The sequence below is a fragment of the Neomonachus schauinslandi genome, chromosome 11 (genome assembly GCF_002201575.2).
Source record: "Neomonachus schauinslandi chromosome 11, ASM220157v2, whole genome shotgun sequence".
NCBI classification, from domain to species: Eukaryota; Metazoa; Chordata; class Mammalia; order Carnivora; family Phocidae; genus Neomonachus; species Neomonachus schauinslandi.
Window position 1 is genome coordinate 6659598 of NC_058413.1, and position 20770 is coordinate 6680367.

General features: G+C 59.2%; 3 protein-coding genes across 6 annotated transcripts; 2 read left to right on the top strand and 1 right to left on the bottom strand.

Moving 5' to 3' along the window:
* The first annotated feature begins 2529 nt into the window (after nucleotides 1-2529).
* On the top strand, nucleotides 2530-8723 carry EFEMP2 (EGF containing fibulin extracellular matrix protein 2). Its single transcript, XM_021685055.2, has 12 exons — nucleotides 2530-2619; nucleotides 2979-3038; nucleotides 3365-3482; nucleotides 3697-3745; nucleotides 4404-4610; nucleotides 5373-5495; nucleotides 5775-5891; nucleotides 6038-6157; nucleotides 6758-6877; nucleotides 6965-7091; nucleotides 7340-7535; nucleotides 8421-8723. The coding sequence occupies exons 3-12, from the start codon at nucleotides 3372-3374 to the stop codon at nucleotides 8580-8582; spliced, it is 1332 nt and encodes a 443-aa protein (XP_021540730.1). The 5' UTR covers nucleotides 2530-2619; nucleotides 2979-3038; nucleotides 3365-3371; the 3' UTR covers nucleotides 8583-8723.
* A 699-nt stretch (nucleotides 8724-9422) lies between these two features.
* Nucleotides 9423-14992, bottom strand: MUS81 (MUS81 structure-specific endonuclease subunit). 2 transcript variants are annotated; one of them, XM_021685054.1, is made up of 16 exons: nucleotides 14590-14992; nucleotides 14372-14501; nucleotides 14051-14136; nucleotides 13402-13500; nucleotides 13233-13301; nucleotides 12976-13061; nucleotides 12316-12456; nucleotides 12024-12119; nucleotides 11812-11933; nucleotides 11621-11718; nucleotides 10944-11060; nucleotides 10750-10845; nucleotides 10447-10575; nucleotides 10268-10371; nucleotides 9651-9734; nucleotides 9423-9558 (listed from the first exon to the last, which is right to left on the bottom strand). In XM_021685054.1, the coding sequence occupies exons 1-16, from the start codon at nucleotides 14722-14724 to the stop codon at nucleotides 9492-9494; spliced, it is 1659 nt and encodes a 552-aa protein (XP_021540729.1). In that variant the 5' UTR covers nucleotides 14725-14992; the 3' UTR covers nucleotides 9423-9491. The 2 variants fall into 2 exon arrangements, with proteins under 2 accessions (XP_021540729.1, XP_044775365.1); XM_044919430.1 differs by having other exon boundaries at nucleotides 11621-11714; nucleotides 11805-11933; nucleotides 14590-14954.
* Nucleotides 14993-17125: 2133 nt separating this feature from the next.
* Nucleotides 17126-20633, top strand: CFL1 (cofilin 1). 3 transcript variants are annotated; one of them, XM_021685053.1, is made up of 4 exons: nucleotides 17126-17324; nucleotides 19251-19558; nucleotides 19811-19887; nucleotides 20105-20633. In XM_021685053.1, exons 1-4 carry the CDS (start codon nucleotides 17163-17165, stop codon nucleotides 20215-20217), a joined length of 660 nt encoding a protein of 219 aa, XP_021540728.1. In that variant the 5' UTR covers nucleotides 17126-17162; the 3' UTR covers nucleotides 20218-20633. The 3 variants fall into 3 exon arrangements, with proteins under 3 accessions (XP_021540728.1, XP_044775437.1, XP_044775438.1); XM_044919502.1 differs by having other exon boundaries at nucleotides 20149-20633; XM_044919503.1 differs by having other exon boundaries at nucleotides 20184-20633.
* The last annotated feature ends 137 nt before the right edge of the window (nucleotides 20634-20770 follow it).

The following is a 20770-nucleotide window of genomic DNA, read 5'->3' on the forward strand; positions in this document are numbered from 1 at the left end:
AGCAGGCTCTCCGCTGAGCAGGGAGCTGGATGTGGGTTTCGATTCTGGGATCATGACCTGAGCCGAAGGCGGGCACTTAACTGACTGAGCCACCCAGGCGCCCCCGCTGTCATGGGTTTTAAATAGGAAAGTTCAGGGTCTAGGGTATGGTAAGTGGCGGCTACTGCCTTGTCCTGTTCATCATTCTTATCACAGTCTGGGGATGGGGATGAGGGGCCACGTTGAGTGCGGAAGGGATGAGGGCAGGGAAAGTCAGGGTCCTGGAGGTCAGGAGAAGCACTGCGAGGAGGCAACCCCGAGTGGTGGGCGTACTCAACGCCTAACACTGCAAAGACTCAAAAGTTGAGTCGCCAACTGTGTACCCAGTCATTCCCCTCTGGGCCTCAGATCCTCATCTCTAAGTGGCAACAATTCCTTTGAGTGGAATGACTGTGGGCACCTATGACCCTGGCTGGCACATAACAGGTGTTCAAATGGTGGGTCCTTAATACTCTACTCAGAGGCAGGGAGCCCAGAGTCTTGGAATCGGAGTGACTCGAGTTCGAATCCTGTCCTTACCATTCTGGCTATTCCTGGACAAATCTCAGCCTCTCTCATCTGTGAAATAGGGTGGTAGCAGCACCCCTCCCTGGCTTGGCAGGATTGCATGAGGTGCATGCAGGCGCCTGGAAAGGCTATGCCTTGATAATCAAGAGCTATTATTTTTATTATTTTTTTTAAATAACAGCTTTATTGAGACATAATTTACAAGACGTAAAAATGCAGCCTTTTTTAAAAAAAAAGATTATTTATTTGACAGAGAGAGAGAGCACTCACAAGCAGGGGGAACAGCAGGTGGAGGGAGAGGGAGAAGCAGGGTCTGCACTGAGCAGGGAGCCCGATGCGGGACTCAATCCCAGGACTCTGGGATCATGACCTGAGCTGAAGGCAGACACTTAACCAACTGTGCCACCCAGGTGCCCCCAAATTCAGCCTTTTAAAGTATACCATTCACTGGAGCACCTGCCTGGCTCAGTCGGAAGAGCACACGACTCATGATCTCGAGGTTGTGAGTTTGAGCCCCATGTGGAGTGTAGAGATTACTTAAATAAATAAAAAAAATTTTAAAAACTTTACATAATTCAGTGGTTTTAGTGTATTTGCATAACTGGACAATCATCACCACCATTTGATTTCAGAGTATTTTCATCACCCCAAAAGAAACCCCATGTCCATTAGCAGTCACCCCCTAGTTGCCCCTTCCCCTGGCAAATACTAATTTGTCTCCTAGATTTCTCTATTCTGATGTGTCCTATAAGTGGAATATGAGGATGTTTGTGTCTGGCTTCTTCCACCTAGGGAAATATTTTCAAGATTCATCCTTGTTTTAGCACACATCAGTACTTCATTCCTTTTTATGACTGAGTAACATTCCATCATATTACCACATTTTGTTTATCCATTCATCAATTAATGGACATTAGATTGTTTCTACATTTTGGTTTTTATGAATAGTGTTGCTATGAATGTTGTGTATAGACCTTTTCGGGTGGACATATGTTTTCAATTCCCTTGGGTATATACAGGGGAGTGAAATTTCTGGGTCATGTGGTAACATTTTGAGGTCCTGCCAAACTGTTTTCCAAAGAGGACCATCTTATATTCCCACCCATAGTGTATGAGGGTTCCAATTTCTCCATAACCTCGCCAACACTTGTTATTGCCTGTCTTTTGGTTTTAAAGAGCTATTATTTTTAGCATCCTCGCCCCAGTGGCTGGGAAGGATCTGGGGGGTGGGGGGGTGCACTCCCCAACTCACCTTGAACCCCAGGGCTGACCTCGGGATCCACGTGCCCCCATCAGTACACCCTCTTCCTGGGCAGGGCTGCACTGGGGGCGATCGTGAGGATAAACAAGGGTGGGAAAGGGAAGGTTGGGCTCAGCAGTTCCCGCACTTCGTCTGCCCCCGGCCGGAGATCCCTGGACACGCGTCCTTTTCCCGTCTGGCCCCGCCCTGAGACGTGGGCAGGAGGTGGCCCCGCCCCTTCCTGGGAGCCAACTCCGCCCAAACTCCTCCCCAAAAGGCGCGCCCTCTGCTTGAAAGAGAAGGCAGAAACCCCGAAGTTGGGGATGGGGGTGGGGACCCATTTGGGAGGAGGGCCGGTAAGGCACTGACACCGGACCCTGGCGTCCTGGACGCGAAAGTTCAGCCCTGCGTGCCTTCTCAGGGGCTTCCATTCATTCTAGGCCAAAAGGCAACTGCGGACCCCGCTCCCGAACTGTTGTAGTTTCGCGGACCGATTGTTGGGAGGAGGCGGTCCTCGAGTGAAGGGACCACCTGGCTGACAGCCCTAGAGATGGAGGAGAGAAGGCACAGAGATGAACAGTTCTGGGCCTGGGAGCGTCTTGTCCTCGGGCGAGGGTCTGGGAACCCTGAATGAAATTTTGGTATTCCCAGAGTGACTGTCCGGGTGCACAGAACAAGATTCTGGAGGGGGTAGAGCAGGGTCTGGAAGCTCCAGGATTAGGTGGGGTCCAGGTGCCCAGGATGACATTCTCGGAGGGGCAGAGTGTGGAGGCCCCGGCATTATGTGGGTGCACAGGGTGGAATTCTAGAAGCCCAGATTAGGTAGGGTCCAGGTGCACAGGATGACATTCCGGGTTGCGTAAAGTGAGGGCCTAGGGGCTCCCGGGTGAGTCTGGGGGCCTGGCATCAAGGCCATGCCCCCAGGGTGGGGAGCTAGGGGGCCCCTGGCCCTGCGCCGGGAGGCGGCTGCGCGCCGCGCCGCGGGGGACCGGGTGGGGGCCTGCGGCTGGCCGGGGGCGGAGAAGCGGGGGGTCGGGGTCCCTCCCCCTGGCGCGGGCTCAGGAATCCGCCGAGGGGCGGGCGGAGGCGCCGGGGTGGGCCGCGCCGCAGCGGGCGGGCGGGCGGGCGGGGGGCGCTTCCTGGGGCCGCGCGTCCAGGGAGCTGCGCCGTCCACCCGTCCGTCTCCCCGCAGGCACTGCCCGAACCAGCCGAGCCGCCGGAGACGCGGGCCGCGGGGGCGTCGCGGGCTCAAGTGAGTGGCCGTCCGTGGGGGGAGGGCGCGAGCCGGAGTCTCGGCCGAGTCGGCGTCAGCGCAGAGCCGAGAGGCCCGCGCTCCTGAGCCCGCGCCACTGGGGGACCGGGCGGGGGCGGGGCGGCCGCGGACGGGTGGGCCCTGAACCCTGGCCGCGGGAGGAGTGGGCCCTCGGCCCTGGGAAGCTCCGGGGCCCCAAGCCCGGTCCCGAGCGGGAGGCGGCTGCGGCCAGGGGTCTGAGTCCTGGAACGGGGCATGGGGGGTGCGTGGCAGAAGCGTCCTGACCCCCCTTCCCCCACTACCCCTGCACCACCACCACCTCCCAGCCCCAGGATGCTCCCCTTCGCCTCCTGCCTCCCCGGGTCTCTACTGCTCTGGGCGCTGTTGCTGCTGCTTTTGGGGGCAGCGTCTCCCCAGGATTCCGAGGAGCCCGACAGCTACACGGTGGGGACAGCGGGCCCACGGGCCTGGGATGGGCTGGGTAGGGCGCAGAGACCAGGATCCTGGGGGAAGATTCTCCCTCCCCTGGTTGGTGAAGCATCTGGGGGGCCATTGTTTGGAGCAGGCTGGGAGGGTGGCCAGGCTCAGGCCCTGATCTTGGCCTGGTCATTGGAAGGGGACTGGGGGGGACTACTGGTCATCTCTGGTCCCTTTGTAGGAATGCACAGATGGCTATGAGTGGGACCCCGACAGCCAGCACTGCCGGGGTGAGTGTGCCTGGGGGACTGACCCACCCCCAGGAACTGGGCAACGGACTGGCACCTTAGCTCCAAGAGCAGCAGCGGGGAGCCCGATGACCTGTCCTCTGCCCAGCCTGGCTTGGCAGAGGCCAGCTCTGATTCTCTGGGGGCCAGCTCAGCCAGGGGTGGAGAAGCCATGCAGGCCCCTCCCTCTCAGAGAAACCCAGGACACCCTGCCCCCACCCCTCAGTAGGCTGGAGAGCAACAGGGCACTGCCCAGAAGAGCTCGGTCTTGGATACCTCTAACCAGTCTCCTATCAAGCTCTGTCCCATCAGGGCCTGGGAAGGCAGTGTCTATGGGGTGGGGATAAGGAGGCCTGCACGTCATTCTTGGGCTGAGCCAGGGCCAGGGCTTTGGGGAGGGGTAGAGGAGGGGTAGAGAGGGGTAGTCCCTCTTGGGGACAAGAGGATGGGGGTGACTCCGGGAACAGTCACCCCCCCCCCCCATCAGCCCTGGCAGGCCTTGGGGAAGGGTCCTGGGCAAGCAACCTTAGCTCGGTGAGTAGAGAGAGAAGGCCTTGCCTGGGTCACACAGCTTATAGAAGGCCGAGCTGGGCCCCTGCCTGCCGTCCACTTCACAGCCAGCCCAGGAGACTGGCTGTGCCCAGCAGGCCCCTCTCTGCAGATGTCAACGAGTGCCTGACCATCCCCGAGGCCTGCAAGGGGGAGATGAAATGCATCAACCACTATGGGGGCTACTTGTGCCTGCCCCGCTCAGCTGCCGTCATCAATGACCTGCATGGCGAGGGACCACCACCACCAGTGCCCCCCGCTGAACACCCCAACCCCTGCCTACCAGGCTACGAACCTGACGAGCAAGAGCGCTGTGTGGGTGAGTGAGGGTCACCTTGGCACCAGGGCTTTCGGTCCTCCTGCCAAGCATCTATCACTGCATCTTAAAAACTCAGACCTCGGGGCACCTGCGTGGCTCAGTCGGTTAAGAGGCTGCCTTCGGCTCAGGTCATGATCCCGGGGTCCTGGGATCGAGGCCCGCGTCCAGCTCCCTGCTCGGCAGAGAGCCTGCTTCTCCCTCTCCCTCTGCCTGCCACTCTGCCTACTTGTGCTCTCTCTCTCATCTATCTGTCAAATAAAAAAGTAAAATCTTTAAAAAAACCCCTCAGACCTCAGTTGCAAACTTGCTCAAAAGCAAGGGTTACTAGGATAACTTTGTGCGGGGCCTGCCGCAGGTGGTCCCACCTCCTGTCCTACTGCTCCAGCCAGCGTCTGGAACCCCCTCTCAACTGCTGGAGACCCACTGCCAGAGCTCTGCCCCCTACCCTCTTCCTGATCCAGACCCCACCCCTGGCTGCCATGGGCCTTGGAGGAGGAAGGCCCTGGAATCAGCATTCCTGGGAGTATGGGCAGGGCCTTATTTCCTGTGCGCTCAGGGGTGCCTCTCCTGTTGGCTCCCAGGCTGACGGACTGTTATTTGTGCTGTCGGGAGGCTCTAATCCATGTGCTTCTTTCTCGGGGGTGCCAATTATCCACGCACCCACGTGAGCGGTACCTGACCTGTGTCCCTCTGTGCGGAGGTGTCTGTCACGTCGGGTGGTGCCCGGGCTCCCGGGCGGGGGCTGAGTGGTGTCTCCTGCAGACGTGGACGAGTGTGCCCAGGCCTTGCACAACTGCCGCCCCAGCCAGGAGTGTCATAACCTGCCCGGCTCCTACCAGTGCACCTGCCCCGACGGCTACCGCAAGATTGGGCCTGAATGTGTGGGTGAGTCCGGGGAAGAGCCTCTCTAGTCCCTGCTCCGTGCCCTTGGCCTGGCTCTCACCCTAGCACCTGACCCCCCATGCCAGCTCACCGCCAGGCTCGACCCTCGTTCCCTGCCACCTCTGTCTTCCTGTCACCGGTCACAGGACTGTGAGGGTCTGTGTGTGAGTCCTGGCTGACCTGGCCCAACTCAGCGCCCCGGACCCAGGCGAGACTATGGGTGGTGCGGCCTTGAGTGCCAGCTGACCCATGCGCTCTGCCCCCCCCCGGCCTCCCCCCCAGATATAGATGAGTGCCGCTATCGTTACTGCCAGCATCGCTGCGTCAACCTGCCTGGCTCCTTCCGCTGCCAGTGCGAGCCGGGCTTCCAGCTGGGGCCCAACAACCGCTCCTGCATAGGTGAGGCTGGGCCAGGCCGGGCTCCTGGGTCCCGGGCGGTGGGGCGGGGCGCCGGAGCTCGCTTTCCGACCAGCCTAGGCAAAGTGGGCGCTCTGGGCGGCTCCTTGGCTTTCACCCCTCCTGTTTTTTTTTCCCTGAACCCCCAGATGTGAACGAATGTGACATGGGGGCTCCATGTGAGCAGCGCTGCTTCAATTCCTATGGGACCTTCCTGTGTCGCTGCCACCAGGGCTATGAGCTGCATCGGGATGGCTTCTCCTGCAATGGTGAGAGCCGCCCCTCTCCCCTGGGCTCCTCCACGGGTCTCCCAGGCCCTGGGTCGTGCTGTGTTTCCTGCCACCCAGTCCTCCATTTGGTGCCTCCGTGTCCCATCCATCCTGCACCCACCTACCTCCTCTGTATTCCACCCCTGGCTGATTGCAGGACACCTGCACACCTGCCCACCGGAAGTTGAGGTTGGGAGGAAGGCACGGAGGGAAGCAGGAGGGAGCACTGAAGCTCAGAGGGGAGACTGACAAAGGATGTGGGTGCTCCCCTCTTTGGGAGTCAGGTGGACCTGCATTCAAATCCTAGACTAGGGCCCACCACTCTTTTGAGCCCATTTCTACTTCTGTAAAATGGGTTGTCTTGAGGATGAAGTGGGACAGAACAAGACAAGCTTCATCAAGTCCTAAGCCACAACGTTTTAAAGTCAACTACCATTTGTTGAAAACCTTCCCTGTGCAGCACATTTCCCTTGCATACTTGGCCTCGTTTAATCCTGCCAGCAATCCTATGATGAAAGTATGCTCTCTCTGTGAACCTTTATGGGACTGAATTGAGAGGATCGCCTTTGGTCCAGAGCCCTCATCCACACTCTCCCTCAGATATCGATGAGTGCAGCTACTCCAGTTATCTCTGCCAGTACCGCTGTGTCAACGAGCCTGGCCGCTTCTCCTGCCACTGCCCACAGGGCTACCAGCTGCTGGCCACGCGCCTCTGTCAAGGTACAGGGGGCCCCAGTGGGGCGGGCAGGGTGGTATCAGGGGCTGGTGGCCTGATGTCTGGGTTCCAGCCCCTTTCCCCTGACACAGACATTGATGAGTGTGAGTCGGGCGCACACCAGTGCTCTGAGGCCCAAACCTGTGTCAACTTCCACGGGGGCTACCGCTGCGTGGACACCAACCGCTGCGTGGAGCCCTACGTCCAGGTGTCTGACAAGTGAGTCGTCGCGACGCCAGGCCCCCCTGCAGAAACTGCAACTCCCAGAGGGCTCTGCGGCTGACGGGCTGCCGTTCGGGCAGGCTAGTGCCTCGAGGGCCTATGGGAATTGTAGTCCTTCGTGACAACAATGCGAACTGTTCTAGCAGGAATGGGAGGATATTTTGGGGGTCCCTATTTTTAGGGGTGGGACCAAATTTGGGGTGTGGGCCAGGACCTCACTCGTGTCCCCATTTCGGGGTCTCTAGTCGCTGCCTCTGCCCGGCCTCCAACCCCCTGTGCCGGGAGCAGCCCTCGTCCATCGTGCACCGCTACATGAGCATCACCTCGGAGCGCAGTGTGCCCGCGGATGTGTTCCAGATCCAAGCGACCTCTGTCTACCCTGGCGCCTACAATGCCTTTCAGATCCGTGCAGGAAACTCGCAGGGGGACTTCTACATTAGGGTAAGGCTTTCCCCTAACTGCACCCCTCAACTGACATGCGTAATCCAAAATTGAATTCCAGGAAACCTTAAGTGGGAGACTCGGCTCTACCACCATGTCCCGCCTCTTCTCTCAAAGCCCCGCCCCCCGGGAGGTGGAATTTCTGTAGAAAGGTAGGGGTATTCTAAATTCCCTCGGTACAAACTACAGGTTGTTAAATGCAATTCCAACCAGGCACTTGGACACTGGGGTTTGAGTCCCTGCACTGGTTTCCATATGTGGCCTCAATTTCTTCACCCTTAGAACAAGGCACTGGCATGAGAGGCCTGCCCAGGTAACAGACACAGCAGAATCTGGGGAAGGCAAGCAGATGGAGCTGGGCCTTGGAGAGAGAGGCAGCGGGGGTTGGTGCGGGGGGCCTGGGGTCCAAGAGTCCAGCTCTCCGCTGGTGGAGCTATTAGGAAGGAGGGGTCCAGGCATGATTCACAATGAGAGGGGTCCAAGGGGTTTATCTGATATCAGTCCTTGTTTTCTCTTTCTGAAATTGGATGCTCTGAAGGGAAGTCTGCCTGCTCCAGGTCACCAAAGGCCCCACCACTCCCAAGAGTCTCCCACCTGGCCTTGAATCATCAGTTGACCCTGGTTAGACAAAAGAACTAGGTGGAAAGGGTGGGAAGAGCACCAGTGGGACATTTCTGAGGGCAGGAGCCTGGGTGCACCAGAGCCAAGATGTCAAGGGTATCACAGAGCCGGATGAGAGCCTGAGGTCACAGCCTGGCGGGCTCTCTCCTTCACAGCCAACTGCTTGTGGGTTCAAGATACGGGACAGGGAGGTGATGCCGGGGCAGGGTCTTGGCATGTAGGTTGATGCAATCTACGTGTCCCCCCACCCACTGTACCCTGCAGCAAATCAACAATGTCAGCGCCATGCTGGTCCTCGCCCGGCCTGTGACGGGCCCCCGGGAGTACGTGCTGGACCTCGAGATGGTCACCATGAACTCCCTCATGAGCTACCGGGCCAGTTCTGTACTGAGACTCACCGTCTTCGTGGGGGCCTACACTTTCTGAGGAGTGGGTGGGGAGCCCTCAGGGAGGGAGAGGCTTCCTTTAGCCGAAGAGCTTGGGGCTCAGGGATGACTGTGCTCGCTGCAAGGGCAGATGCTGTTGTGAAGAATAGAAAGAGAAAGGCAATAAAGGGAGAAAGAAGGAGTCCTGGTGGCTGAGGTGGGTGGGTAACACCGTAGTGAACCCCGGACGGGGGAAGGGGCCAGGCTGTGGGAGGTGGGCCAATCACCTAAAGGGGGGATGTCTCTGTCCAGGCTCAGGGGGCACCATAGATAGGAGCTGGGAACTACATCCCCAAGGCTGGGATTGGTCCACATACCATGTGCATCAGAATCACTTTGAGAAGGGATGTAAGAAGGCTACAGACTCCAGAACCCAGCCCAGGAACTGGGGTTCGACTGGTTTGTGGGGGACCTAGGAAACCCCACGGTAGACAATGGAGGCCTTGGGTTTCAATTCCAGCTTGTCCTCAATCAATTTGGCTAAACCCTAGTAGCTTCCTGGGCCTCCGTTTTCTAATTCATAAAATGAGGCAATTAGAGTATGAGCGCTTTCCAAACATTTCTTTTCCAAAATACGGAACCTGTTATCAAAGGAAATGTTATTTGATCAGGAACTCTGATGACATAAACTAGATTCAAAGTTGCAACGCCTCACTGACTCCATCTCCCTGGTGGTATCAATGCTCCCCCAGGGAACCCGAGTCCCGAGGAGCTCAGTTTAAAAACCACGACCTGCTGGTCTCCCCGGTTCCCGCCTGGATACTTCACGAGGCCGCTGGGGCCTGGCATCACCTCCATAATACACAAAGCTGCAAATACTTATATTTTTATTGTAGCCCAACAGATTCTGATTAAAAGGCTGGCTGGCCTGTGAAGGTGGGCAGGGGTGGAGTCAGCCTCGTGGCACAGCTCAGGTCAGGGGGCCGTAGCAGCAGTAGAGTTGGGAGAAGGTCCTGCTCAGAGCGGGCCCCAGATTCCTGCACAAAGAGAGAGGCAGGTGAGGGTCAGGCCGTGGGCCAGAGCACCCCAGCCTCAGCCACTCCCTCTGGGCTCTTTTCCTTGCCGTCACCTCTGCAGTGGGCCACACTTGATGGTGCTCAGCAGCATGTCCTGTTCCTTGGGGCTGGCACAGGCGTCATAGGCGGCCAGCAGGCTGGGGGTGGGGTGGGGTGTTTGAGTTTCTAAAGCTTGACAATAGCACGCAGCTGGCCCACTCTGGGTGGCTGGGCCACCATCAGGGGAGACAGGCAGAAGGGGTCAGCATGGGGTAGGGGAGTCGGAACCGCTGCTGCATTTCCTGAGCCTGGCATTCAAGGCCCTATTCCATCCAGCTCACCATCCCTTCATGCAGCGGCAAATGTGCCCCAGGTATGGCCACCCTTGGCCCCGTCTTCATGGCCCAACCCCCTCCTCCAGAAGCCTCTGCTGCACCAAGTGGCGGGTCCCCCTCCCTCCTGTAGCCTCCCCTGGTGGCTGAGATCCTGTCTGGTCCGCCTGGTCCATCTGGTCCGAGCTGGCTCTGTCTGCCTTAACCACCTGACCTCCGTGACCTCAGTCAGGTCTGTCCGTCTCTGGGTCTGTCCAGCCCTGGCAGGGCCAGACCCCTGCACAAAGCACAGGTAGAGCCGAATTCCACTCAGGTAGGGCAGGGGCAGAGGACCCCCGGGGAGCTCTGTGGGGGCCTACCTGGCAGGGGTGCCGTACTGGTCCACTATGGCTGCTGCCTTCTCCCCACTCACCCCGCGCACCTGCATCAGCTGCCGGGCGAACACCTCCCGCACAGACTGGGCCTGGGGTGGGGGAGGACTGTATCAGGAGTGGGCCAGGGCCGGGCCGCGTAAGGAGGCACTGGGTGGAGGCAGTACCTTGTTCTTGATGGCTCCTGCGTTGAAGTCATTGAAGGTGAGGAGTGAGCAGAGAGGATTTGGGGAGGACCCAGGCCTTGAGTCAGGGTCCCCTGAGGGTCCCCAGGGGCGACTGCGAAGGGTATGGCCCTGAGGGAAGAGGGAACTGAGGCCAGGACAGAGCTCTAGGGGACCAGCCCCCAGCCAGTCCTTGCCAAATCCTAGGCCTCCGTGGGCCAGCCTGAAAAACAGGGCTCTTGCTCACTTCACTTCCTCACTTCCTCGGGGGGAGCATAGGGCCCAGGGACACGGGCGCCTGCTCACCTGGTAGAGTCTCTGCAGGCCCTGAGTCAAGAGGGCCAGGTAGGCAGCTGACTCCTTAATGTCCGCCGTGCGCTTCACAAAGAAGCCATCGATGACCTGGGGAAGAGGAACCCACCCAAAAGAGGAAGGGGACTCCTGGCTGGAGCCACGCACCGTGGGGTCCCTACCAGCCTGGCCTGGCCCTCCTGGCTCACCTGAGTGTTGGTGACAGCCTGCAGCAGCGTGCTCTCAGGAAGGCTGAGGTGGTCCGCCGAGCCATGCTCCTCCACCAGGTACACTCGGTGGCCCAGGCCGCAGCGCTTCAGCCGGAACTGGGGTGGCAGACAGGCAGGAGGGTCAGGCCTGGAGGCCCATGGGCCAGCTGTCCATCATGTCACATTCAAAATCATCACGGGACCCTGGCCCCACCAAGCCACCTCCTCGTCCTCCCTAGCTTCTCTGCCTGTTTCAGAGGGCCTCCACCTTTGCTCACACTGTTATTACCGTTGCACGGAAAAGCCTTACGCTATCTCTGAATGATGTGTGTTCTTCAAACCTCTCTTGGCCTACACATGGCACGACTATGTGGTCAGCCCAGCAGCCAGCACCTACACTGAGGTCTGGGTCTTGCTTATCCCAGACTGGAGGGCCTGGCCACCCAAGGGGTCTCGACTATGCTCCTCAGTCCAGCCAGTCACCCTGCGCACCTACTGTGCACCTGCAGGGGCCCCGAGGGGTCTGATCTTGGGCTGCCTGGGCGCAGCTCTAACGGGGGTGCGGCCATGGGAGCTCTGCCTTGAGGCCAGTCCGAAGTGCCCTGGACACCTCTGGGCCACGGAGGAGCCCTAGGGCAGACAGGGAACGGGGAGCATGGCGAGGCCAGTCTAGGAACCTTCTGCTCGCGGAAGCGCCCATCTATGATGCTGCTACAGAGATCGTCCAGCCGCTTGCGCTCCACGATGTGGTCCAGGACGAGCTCCTCAGGTCTTGCTGCCGGGAGGCCAAGAAAGGTTCTGCTGGCTCACGTCCTCCCAACCCACCAGGCCCTGCCTCTGATACCCGCCCTCTGTCCACACCCCTTACCTGGGTCTCTGGGCCTGGTCTCTTGAGCCACCCACACAAAGTCCCCAACGTGCAGCTTGCGCACTGTGTGGGTCACATGCAGCCGCTGTAGCTCGAGGAGCAGCTCTGACCTGTGCCCCGCCCTGGAGTTGTGAGACAGGAGGCCCAGATCAGGGCAGGCCCCTGTCACCGCCCCCCCAGCATCCTCTCCTTTGCTGCCCGCCCACACTCACCCCTTGGCTTCACCAACGTCCACACACAACAGCACCCTGTACTCTCCAGGCCCAAGCGCCAGTGGCGGCTGCTGGACACTCCCTTCGCTGGCGCCACTATAAGGGGGAGGGAGGTATTGGTGTGTCTGAGGCCAGAACATCAGTGCCAGGCAGTCCCCCCACCCACCGCCCCCTCCACCCCCCGCAACCCACAGGGGGTGGGGCAGCTCAGCTGTAGATGATGGAGAGAGGGCTGGCCTCATTTCTGGGACCCCTCTTGCTCCCCTGTCATGCCCCTCCTCCTCCTCCTTACAGCTCAGCAGAGGCTGCTCCTGGCACTTCTGGCTCCTCCCCAGGGGGCTCCTCTGGCCCGATGGCCACATTCAGTGAGCTCAGGCCCTCTGACTCAGCCAGCTTCTGGGCCAGCTCCAGACCCTCCGGAGTCAGTGAGTACCTGGTAGATGAACACAGATCTCCCTCTTTCACTCACACCTGGCAGGCTCTCCTGCCTGCCCCCAGCTCGGCTGGTCTCACCAGCCTTGGCGACCCTTGCACAAACAAGTCACCCCAGGCTGTGTTCTCGTTCCTCAGATCAGCCTCCTTTGGACCTGCCCAGGGACATTTCTCAGTCTGCAACAAGCACGTCTCAGATCACCTTTCCCTCCTCTCTGGAGTGCTGCTCCTGCATCTCTCCCCACTAAATTCTAAGATGTGTCCAAATGCTGTCTTCAGCAAAGCTGTTCTGCTCTTCCAATAACCTGTGGCACCCTCTCCTGCCCCCTACCTACTGCTTGGTCTCTCAGATCCTCTTGGTACGCCCGCGGTATGGGCTCTTGGGAGTAAGGCCTCCCTTCCCACACCCATCTCAACAGCACGAGGCCTGCAATTTGCTGGGTTACTGTAGGGCCCCACTCAGAACGTCATGCACGTTCTCTCCCCCCACACACACTGCCCCCCCCGTAGTTGACCCCACCTGGCTGGCCGGTGTGTCCTGAGAACCAGGTTCCTGTGAAGGAGGGAGCGGAGGGCTGGCCAGGGCCGAGTACTCCCAGGGGCCACCTGTCCATAGGGGAGGAGACCCTTAGAAAGCTCCTGGTGCTACCACAGTCCAACTCCCTGGGCCCCAAACCACTGCTGGCTCCCAAGAAGAGAAGTCTCTGGTGGGCTTAGGGTCTGATCCACAGCTCCATCCTTTCACTCGGCTCCCTCCCTTCCCACCTCAGGGCTCACCTTGGGAGCTTTCTGGGCACACCTCTGCAGCAGCTCCTCCTTGGTTAGGAAGCTGTGGCCACTAGGATTCTGTAACCAAGGGAGGGTCAGTGCTGGGGCCGGCCCCCTCCAGGAGCCTCGGGCCCCACTGCCTGGGTGCTCCTGACTCCTGGGTCGGCCCCGTGCTCACCAGGTGTTCCCTGTAGAGCAGCAGCAGCACTGCGCGTGCGCCCGAGCACCGAGCCGGCCAGTAGCCGCCCAAGACCCCTGCTTTGGGCTGGGCTGGAATCTGAAAGACACACCGAGGCTTTGGACGCAGAAACCAATCAGCCATCGTGGACTGAATCTCTGGCAGGGCTGAGGGTCAGATTCTGTCTCGGCAGGCTACATGGCCCGAGCAAGTCCCCCAGCCGCCTCTCGGTTTCCCTGCCTGGAAAATGGGTCTGATGATGGGACGACCTGTAAAGCTGGGCTGAGACGGTGGGAGGGTTGCGGGGGTGGGAATGGGGTGAGGGGTGTAATCTGCCTGACCCAGCCTCAGTTCTACCACTGGCTGCAGAACAGAGGTGATAAGGCAAGAAAAGCCAATAATAGCAATCCTCACGACTTACTGGGCTTGCCCCCCTAAATAGCCTGATCGTGGAACTCTCACCTGACTCTATTATCATTCAATATCTCCACCTACAGAGAAGAAAACTAAGTACCAGAGTAAGTCATTTGCCCAAAGCCAGGCCTCACTGGCGGCAGATCTGGACCCAGGCCTGCCAAGTCACCCAAGCCAGAAAATCTTACTCCCGGTGCTCCCACTTTCCTTTTCACTGCCCTCGCCCACTTCTCACTGGCTTGGAAGAGTCCTGGACTCTGGCAAGGGGCCCTTCCCGGGCTGGACTCTTCTCTCCAGATGGTGAACTCGGGGCATGGTCACCTGCGGGAGCAGAAGAGAGTCAGTGCCACGGAATCCAGCAGGCGGGAAGGTCTGGAACGCTGCCAGCTCCCGTGGTAGGTGAGAGGGGTGAGGTTCGGCAAGCCAGCCACTAGCCTGAGGTCAAACAGCAACTTGGACGTGAGTGGGGAGCCTGAAGCTAAGGTATCCCAGGTGGTTATGGAGGCTGCGCCTGGGGGAGGCTCAGGGGACCACCGGCCCTGACTCTTTCGCTCACCGCCTGATGCTTCGTGCTGCTGCAGCCGCTGGTCCAGCATACGGCAGAGCCTGTCTCCGAAGTGCTGTAGGATCTTAGCTTCCTTGCCGCTGCGCAGAGGCAGTGGGTACCGCCGGAGGGAGCGCAGGGCCTGGCGAGGGCAGGGGTACCGGACTGGGTCAGGGCGGGCCTGGTTGTCTGGCTCCGCCCGCACCTGTCCGCATCGAGCCGGGACCCACCTTCTGAAACACGAATTGCCTGCGGCGCCCCCTACTGGCTGCCTCGTCCCGCCATTCGGTTAGCCAGCGTACGAAGAGCGGGTTGGGGCAAACGGGCAGCGGGCGTTTCCGGCCCAGGCGGACCGGCGCTGCCATGAGCCTCAGGGCGGGTCCTCTGGCGCGTCGCGCCGACCCGACTAGGACGCCGCCAGTTCTGGAGACGGGATTCGAACACCTGGCTCTGGAGGGTGAGGGCGGGACCTCTCCAATCACGTGGCCCCACGCGGGGCACTAACTAGAGAACAGCCCCCTCCTGCTGCCCTCCCCGCCCCTGCACTACTCTAAGTGGTTGGTGCCGAGCTCTTTCTCTCCGGCCTTTCACCCTCTCGCCCCTCCCGGCCCAAACTAGTTTTTTGGACTGGCCCCACCCAGACCGCCCCACCCCAGCCCTGACCCGCCCCTTCCTCCCATCCCAGATTCGAGAGCGGGGTCCTCTTTGTGAGGGACAGAAAGCCGACAGCGTCCCCGTGTGGCTGGGAGGGCTGGCTGGGGGTGGTGCTTAACATCAAGGAACCTGAGGCTGTCAGTTTCAGTCTCACCTTTGCTGAGGATGCTGGAGAGAGACTGGGCTTCTGAAAAGCCCAAGAGGTGGGAGTGGGGGAGGAATGAGTGCAGGTATATTTGTAGGAGGGACATCTAGAAAGGGGTACTGGGGATGAAGGTACAAAGGTAATGTAGGAGGACCTAAAGGACCCTCCGAAGGAAAGGTGATCCCGAGCTGGGGTGGTGGGAGCGGGGCGTGGAGATCCAGCAGTGAAGGAGGGGCGCGAAGTAGGGGACATTCAGGGAAGGCCAAAGCTAGGAGGACGGAGGGAACAGAGAACAAGTAGAAGGGGGACAAATAGGAGGTGCTGGGCCTCAGAGCGGGTAGGGGGGTCTGAGATAGGCACGTGGTTAGATTCAGGGGAGGTAAGAGCCCGGACGAAGGTGGAAAGGGAGAACACATAGTCATTTGGAGGTGGGAGACCCTCAAGGGGGTTTAGGTTTAGGATTATGCAGAAGGGTCCCAGGTTGAGGGACACATACAGCCGAGTTCGGCTCCAGGATCTCGCCAGGGAGTTACATTCTCCCCCAGCTCTTTTACGGAAGTCGCGAGGAGCTAGTCCGGGGCCTTCGTGGAGCGGAGAGGCGGGAACTGCAGCTCCAAGCCCGCCCCTCCAGACTCCGCCCAACCGCGAACCCGCCCCCGCCCCCGCCCCCGCCCCTCCCTCCCCACCGAGCCAGCTTCGAACTCCCGCCTCCCTCCAGAGGCTGCCTTATAAGGAGCCTCCATCGGGCGTTCGGGTTGGCCCCACCCCCTCCAGTCTCTTGTCCTAATAAGGACATCTAGGGCATCCCGTGGCTAGGGGCGGGTGGGAGCGTGTCTCCAGGGTAACTTCGAAGTCTCTCTCCTCCTCCTCGTTACTCTTGGAAACTCCGAGGCTTGAAAAAAGTGGAGCCAGTCTCTTTTTCTGGGAGGGTCGCTTACCCGGCTGGGGGTCGAGCGGCGGCCTCCACCTGGGGCTCCCGGGAACTCGGTTGGTGGGCGGTGCAGCGGGATGTCCCTGACTACAATCCCCGGCATGCCCTGCGAGGTGCCCCACTCCCGGTCTTGAAGACCAGGCTTCCAGCTCTTCATTTACACTATTCAGCTGATGGGACCAATACTCCCAGTTCCCTTGTTTGCGTCTCTGTAGTGTCTTTCGGCAGAGCCTAAGGCCTTGGTCGTAGTGCGAGGCCAACGAAAACTTCCCGTAGTCCCCACCCGTTTCTTTTTTCAGAACTTAGGCTAACACAGAGCTGTGTCTTAATTTTTCCGGGTTTTAAGTTAACTGTATGCCTGGCTATCCACTCGAGAACATGATTCAAGTCTGGTTTAATATCTATTTCTTCTTTTCACTGTGTTTAGTAAAAGGCACACAATCTTTGAATTGATCGCACAACCCCCTGCCCTTCTCCCTTTATTTTTCGTGAATTTGCCAGACAAACAAGGACAAAGCTCTATTTTAAAAGACTTCCTTGTAGCCTTTCTCTTGTGTTTTTTCCTCTTACTCTAATTTTATTGAAGTTGCATATGGCCTTTTCTCAGGAGACGAGTGGCTTTGCATATGAAGGGTGCTCAATGAATTGTTTATCGGGTTGAAGACACTTTACACTTGCGATTCTCCTTGCTCTATCTAGGACTAGATTCCAGGCCAATAAATAGTTGCTTCAATTCAGAAAAGCAAAACACTAAACTCAGAATTTTCAGACCAGAACCTGCCAAGATGGATCTTAGGAAACAGTTTCGCCGCGGGTGAAGAGCGGCGAGGTCGAGGGCTCATTTTCGGGTCACATTACCTAGCGCGGGGGGCCTTTGCTCAGCTGAGCGTTTCCTAGAAAATTCGACCAATGGGCGCGCTCTCCGTGCCATAGCCCTAGTCCCTCTTTGCTGTCTCGGACTACATTTCCCAGCATGTAATGCGGCGCTGGGAGGCCGGCTGGCGAAAAAGACTCTGTTACCCAGTGAGCCCGAGGACGGCGCAGGACCCTTGGACTTCGTTTCCCGTCGGCCCATGGGGGGAGCGCCGGAAGCCCGCCCCGCCCCTCATTGTGCGGCTCATACTAAACGGAAGGGGCCGGGAGAGGCCGCGTTCAGTCGGATCCCGGCAGCAGCTGCAGAGGCTCTCATCTCTTCTGGCTCTCCTTGCTATCTTCCTTTCGCTTCCGGAAACATGGTGAGCAGCAGGCCTTGGCGACTGACGGGAGGCGGCTGCGAGTCGGTCGTCTGCGCGCAGGGGAGGGAACGGTGGAGCGACGTCGGCACCCCCTCCCCCAGCGCCCCGGGCGGGATGAGGGTCTCGGGCTGAGGGGCGGGCGGCGTTGGGACGCGCGTGCGCGCCCGCGGGCGCTGGAGAGGGCTGGCTCGGCCGTCGCTCGCGCGCCCCCTGGACTCCCTTCCCCTCCCCCACCACGCTGCTGCGCCCGCGCGGACACCGGCTATGGGGGAGGGGTCCGTGGCGCGCGCGCGCCCGCCCCTCGCGGAGCAGCCGGTGGCGCGCGCTGAGGCAAGTCGGTTCACGGGGGCGCGCGTTCTACGGGAGCACGCGGCCTCCGAACCCGGCCCGGGGGCGGCGAGGGAAAAGCGCGCGAGCGGTCTCGGCGCGCGCGCCCCACCCAAGGGCTGTTCTGTCTCCGCGTCACCCTCCCTCGGCTGGCGGGTCTGTAGAGAGCAGGTGGCAGGGATGTCTGCGCCCAGGAGGGGCGGGGCGGAGGGCCAACGGGGATGCGGGGGCGGAGGGGTCCGAGTGCTAGCGCTGGGGATTAGGGGCTTGCACCGCGCGACCCGGAGCCGCGGGTTTGCACCGCGGAGGTCACGGCCCTGCGAGGGAGCCCATAAAGCGATCTGGGTTCTCTGCTCTGTACATCCGGCAAAGGCTGGAACGGCACAGTCGGCCGGCGCGTGCGCACACGCTCAGGCCCCCGCCGCTGGGCCCGAAGCCCTGGACAAGCGGGGCCTTCGGCTCTCCCGGATGGGGCCTGAGGGTGGAGCCGAGTTTAGGGAAGTGACCCAGGCAGGCACCGCCCGGAAACCACCCCGCCCCCTGTGTTCGGCCCCAGGGCTACGAGAACTGAGGGTTGTGTAACTCGTCCAGGCTCCGGTCGGCAGCGGAGGGGGCTGATACGCTTGTCGGTAAAGGCGAGTCCTCGGGGTTGAGGTTCTGGGGTGCTACTGCCTCCGGGTACTGCTTTCTCCCGGACGGGGCCGGACCCCGGCGAGCGCCTTCCCCCCCACCCGCCTACTCCGGAAGCGGCTGAGTCACGTGGCCGGCTTCCTCTGCAGTTCCGGGAGCGGGGGGCGCGGCAGATTTCACTGTGGACAGTAGCCCCCCTCCTGGCTAGGGTGTCCCCCCAACACGACCCAAAATAGACGTTTAAAGAGCTCTCGAGGACCGTGGATATTTGGTTCTGACCTGCTAACTTATGTCACCGACCTTTGGGTCCTACATTTTCCCCGGAGGACGGGGAGTTAATGGGTTAGGGCTTTAATTAGGGATTGTGATTCTTGCCTTGGTTGAAGAAGACCCCAGCAAAGAAGAGGGTGGTTTGTGAACAACTGCACTGAGTAGTTCTGATGGACTTAACGAGAACTGTTAAACTCGTTGGTGTCCTGTCTATCATTGTGGGATCCTGGTTCTCCTTCCAGAAGAGATGGTTATAACCTGGATGCCTTGAGTCTCCCTTTCCTATGTGAAATTTTGAGTCAGCACTATCATCCAAAAGCTGAGATGGAGTACTGTGAGTAAGAAACGAGTCAGTAGCCTGTGGATTCTTTTAGTTCTGGGCTCACATCAAAGCCAAGGTTCTGCTTCTTACAGGTCCTCAGTTTCTAGGCTGTAAGATGTTGGGTGAGGAAAAATGATGTTGAATTAGATGATTAGAGGTTTCTTTTAAGGCTGCCATTCTGGGGTTTTCTCTTTGGTCCTTGGACAGTGGCTTGGGTGGGAAAATAGTGACACTTGGCTTGGGAAGGGGAATTGATGATCTCTTGGTTGAGAGGACTTGTTGGCATCCAAGATGGATCTCTTAAGATTGCAAAGGAGGGACTTCAGGGGGAGTCCCAAAGTCTTTCTTTTATGAAGTATATGTGGCTCGTCCCCTAGGCCTCCGGCGTGGCGGTCTCTGACGGTGTCATCAAAGTGTTCAATGACATGAAGGTGCGCAAGTCCTCAACACCAGAGGAGGTGAAGAAGCGCAAGAAGGCGGTACTCTTCTGCCTGAGCGAGGACAAGAAGAACATCATCCTGGAGGAGGGCAAGGAGATCCTGGTAGGTGATGTGGGCCAGACTGTAGACGACCCCTACACCACCTTTGTCAAGATGCTGCCAGACAAGGACTGCCGCTATGCGCTCTATGACGCAACCTATGAGACCAAGGAGAGCAAGAAGGAGGACCTGGTGTTTATCTTCTGGTGAGCTCCCCTGCGGCCGCTTCTTCCTACCACTTGCCCTAGCTCTGCCTCGCCCTCCTTTCTCAGCATGGGAACCTCTGTGGGTTTGGGGGGAGGGTGTTGTAACAGAACACTTGTTGGTGGGGAACTTGGTCAAAGCTTGAGTGCTGGGACCAGCTCAAGGGTTTCTCGAAGTCTTCTCTCACTTGAGGGCACTTGCAGACTTGGAGAGGGAACTTTGTTGCATATTCTCTGACTGTCCTTTTCCTCCAGGGCACCTGAGTCTGCACCCCTTAAGAGCAAAATGATTTATGCCAGCTCCAAGGATGCCATCAAGAAAAAGCTGACGGGTAAGGGCCAGCATTGGTGCCACGCACTTTTTTGCTCAGGCTTTGGCTGCCGGGGTGGGGTGAAAGGCATGGTATATGAGATATCTCCCCCCTCCTCTTCCCTGCCTGCTGGAAGGTAACCTTGTCCCTTCCATCTGTTCTGATTGGCTCCTTCCCAGCCCCAACTTCCCCTCCCCCAGTGCATCCTGCTCACAGATGCTCCCCTTCTTCCTCACAGGGATCAAGCATGAATTACAAGCAAACTGCTACGAGGAAGTCAAGGACCGCTGCACCCTGGCAGAGAAACTGGGGGGCAGTGCTGTCATCTCCCTGGAGGGCAAGCCTTTGTGAGCCCCCTCCAGCCCCCTGCCTGGAGCATCTGGCAGCCCCAGACCTGCCCATGGGGGTTGCAGGCTGCCCCCTTCCTGCCAGACCTGAGGGGCTGGGGGGATCCCAGCAGGGGGAGGGCAATCCCTTCACCCCAGTTGCCAAACAACCCCCCCTCACCCCCCTGGACCTTCCTCCTCCCTCCATCCCTGACGGTTCTGGCCTTCCCAAACTGCTTTTGATCTTCTGATTCCTCTTGGGTTGAAGCAGACCAAGTTCCCCCTAGGCACCCCAGTTTGGGGAGGCCTGTATTTTTTTTAACGACACCCCAATTCCCCACCTGTTCCCCCCCTTTTCCCATGCTGCCAACTTCTAACCGCAATAGTGACTCTGTGCTTGTCTGTTTAGTTCTGTGTATAAATGGAATGTTGTGGAGATGATCCCTCCTTGCGCCGCCTGGTTCCCCTGCCCTTTTCCCCTGGTCTTGGCCACCCATGGAAGCAGGACCAGTAAGGGACCTTCAATTAAAAAAAACAAAACAAAAAAAAAACCACACACACAAGAATAAAAAGGCTCA

Coding starts and splice junctions, on each gene's coding strand:
- CFL1 (XM_044919502.1), top strand. CDS start 17,163: ATGGGGGGAGCGCCGGAAGCCCGCCCCGCCCCTCATTGTGCGGCTCAT. Junction 17,325..19,250: donor CTTTCGCTTCCGGAAACATG/GTGAGCAGCAGG, acceptor CTCGTCCCCTAG/GCCTCCGGCGTGGCGGTCTC. Junction 19,559..19,810: donor GACCTGGTGTTTATCTTCTG/GTGAGCTCCCCT, acceptor CTTTTCCTCCAG/GGCACCTGAGTCTGCACCCC.
- EFEMP2 (XM_021685055.2), top strand. CDS start 3,372: ATGCTCCCCTTCGCCTCCTGCCTCCCCGGGTCTCTACTGCTCTGGGCG. Junction 3,483..3,696: donor AGGAGCCCGACAGCTACACG/GTGGGGACAGCG, acceptor GTCCCTTTGTAG/GAATGCACAGATGGCTATGA. Junction 6,878..6,964: donor GGCCACGCGCCTCTGTCAAG/GTACAGGGGGCC, acceptor CCCCTGACACAG/ACATTGATGAGTGTGAGTCG.
- MUS81 (XM_044919430.1), bottom strand. CDS start 14,724: ATGGCAGCGCCGGTCCGCCTGGGCCGGAAACGCCCGCTGCCCGTTTGC. Junction 12,457..12,975: donor AGGACACACCGGCCAGCCAG/GTGGGGTCAACT, acceptor TTCATCTACCAG/GTACTCACTGACTCCGGAGG. Junction 9,559..9,650: donor AAGTGTGGCCCACTGCAGAG/GTGACGGCAAGG, acceptor CTCTTTGTGCAG/GAATCTGGGGCCCGCTCTGA.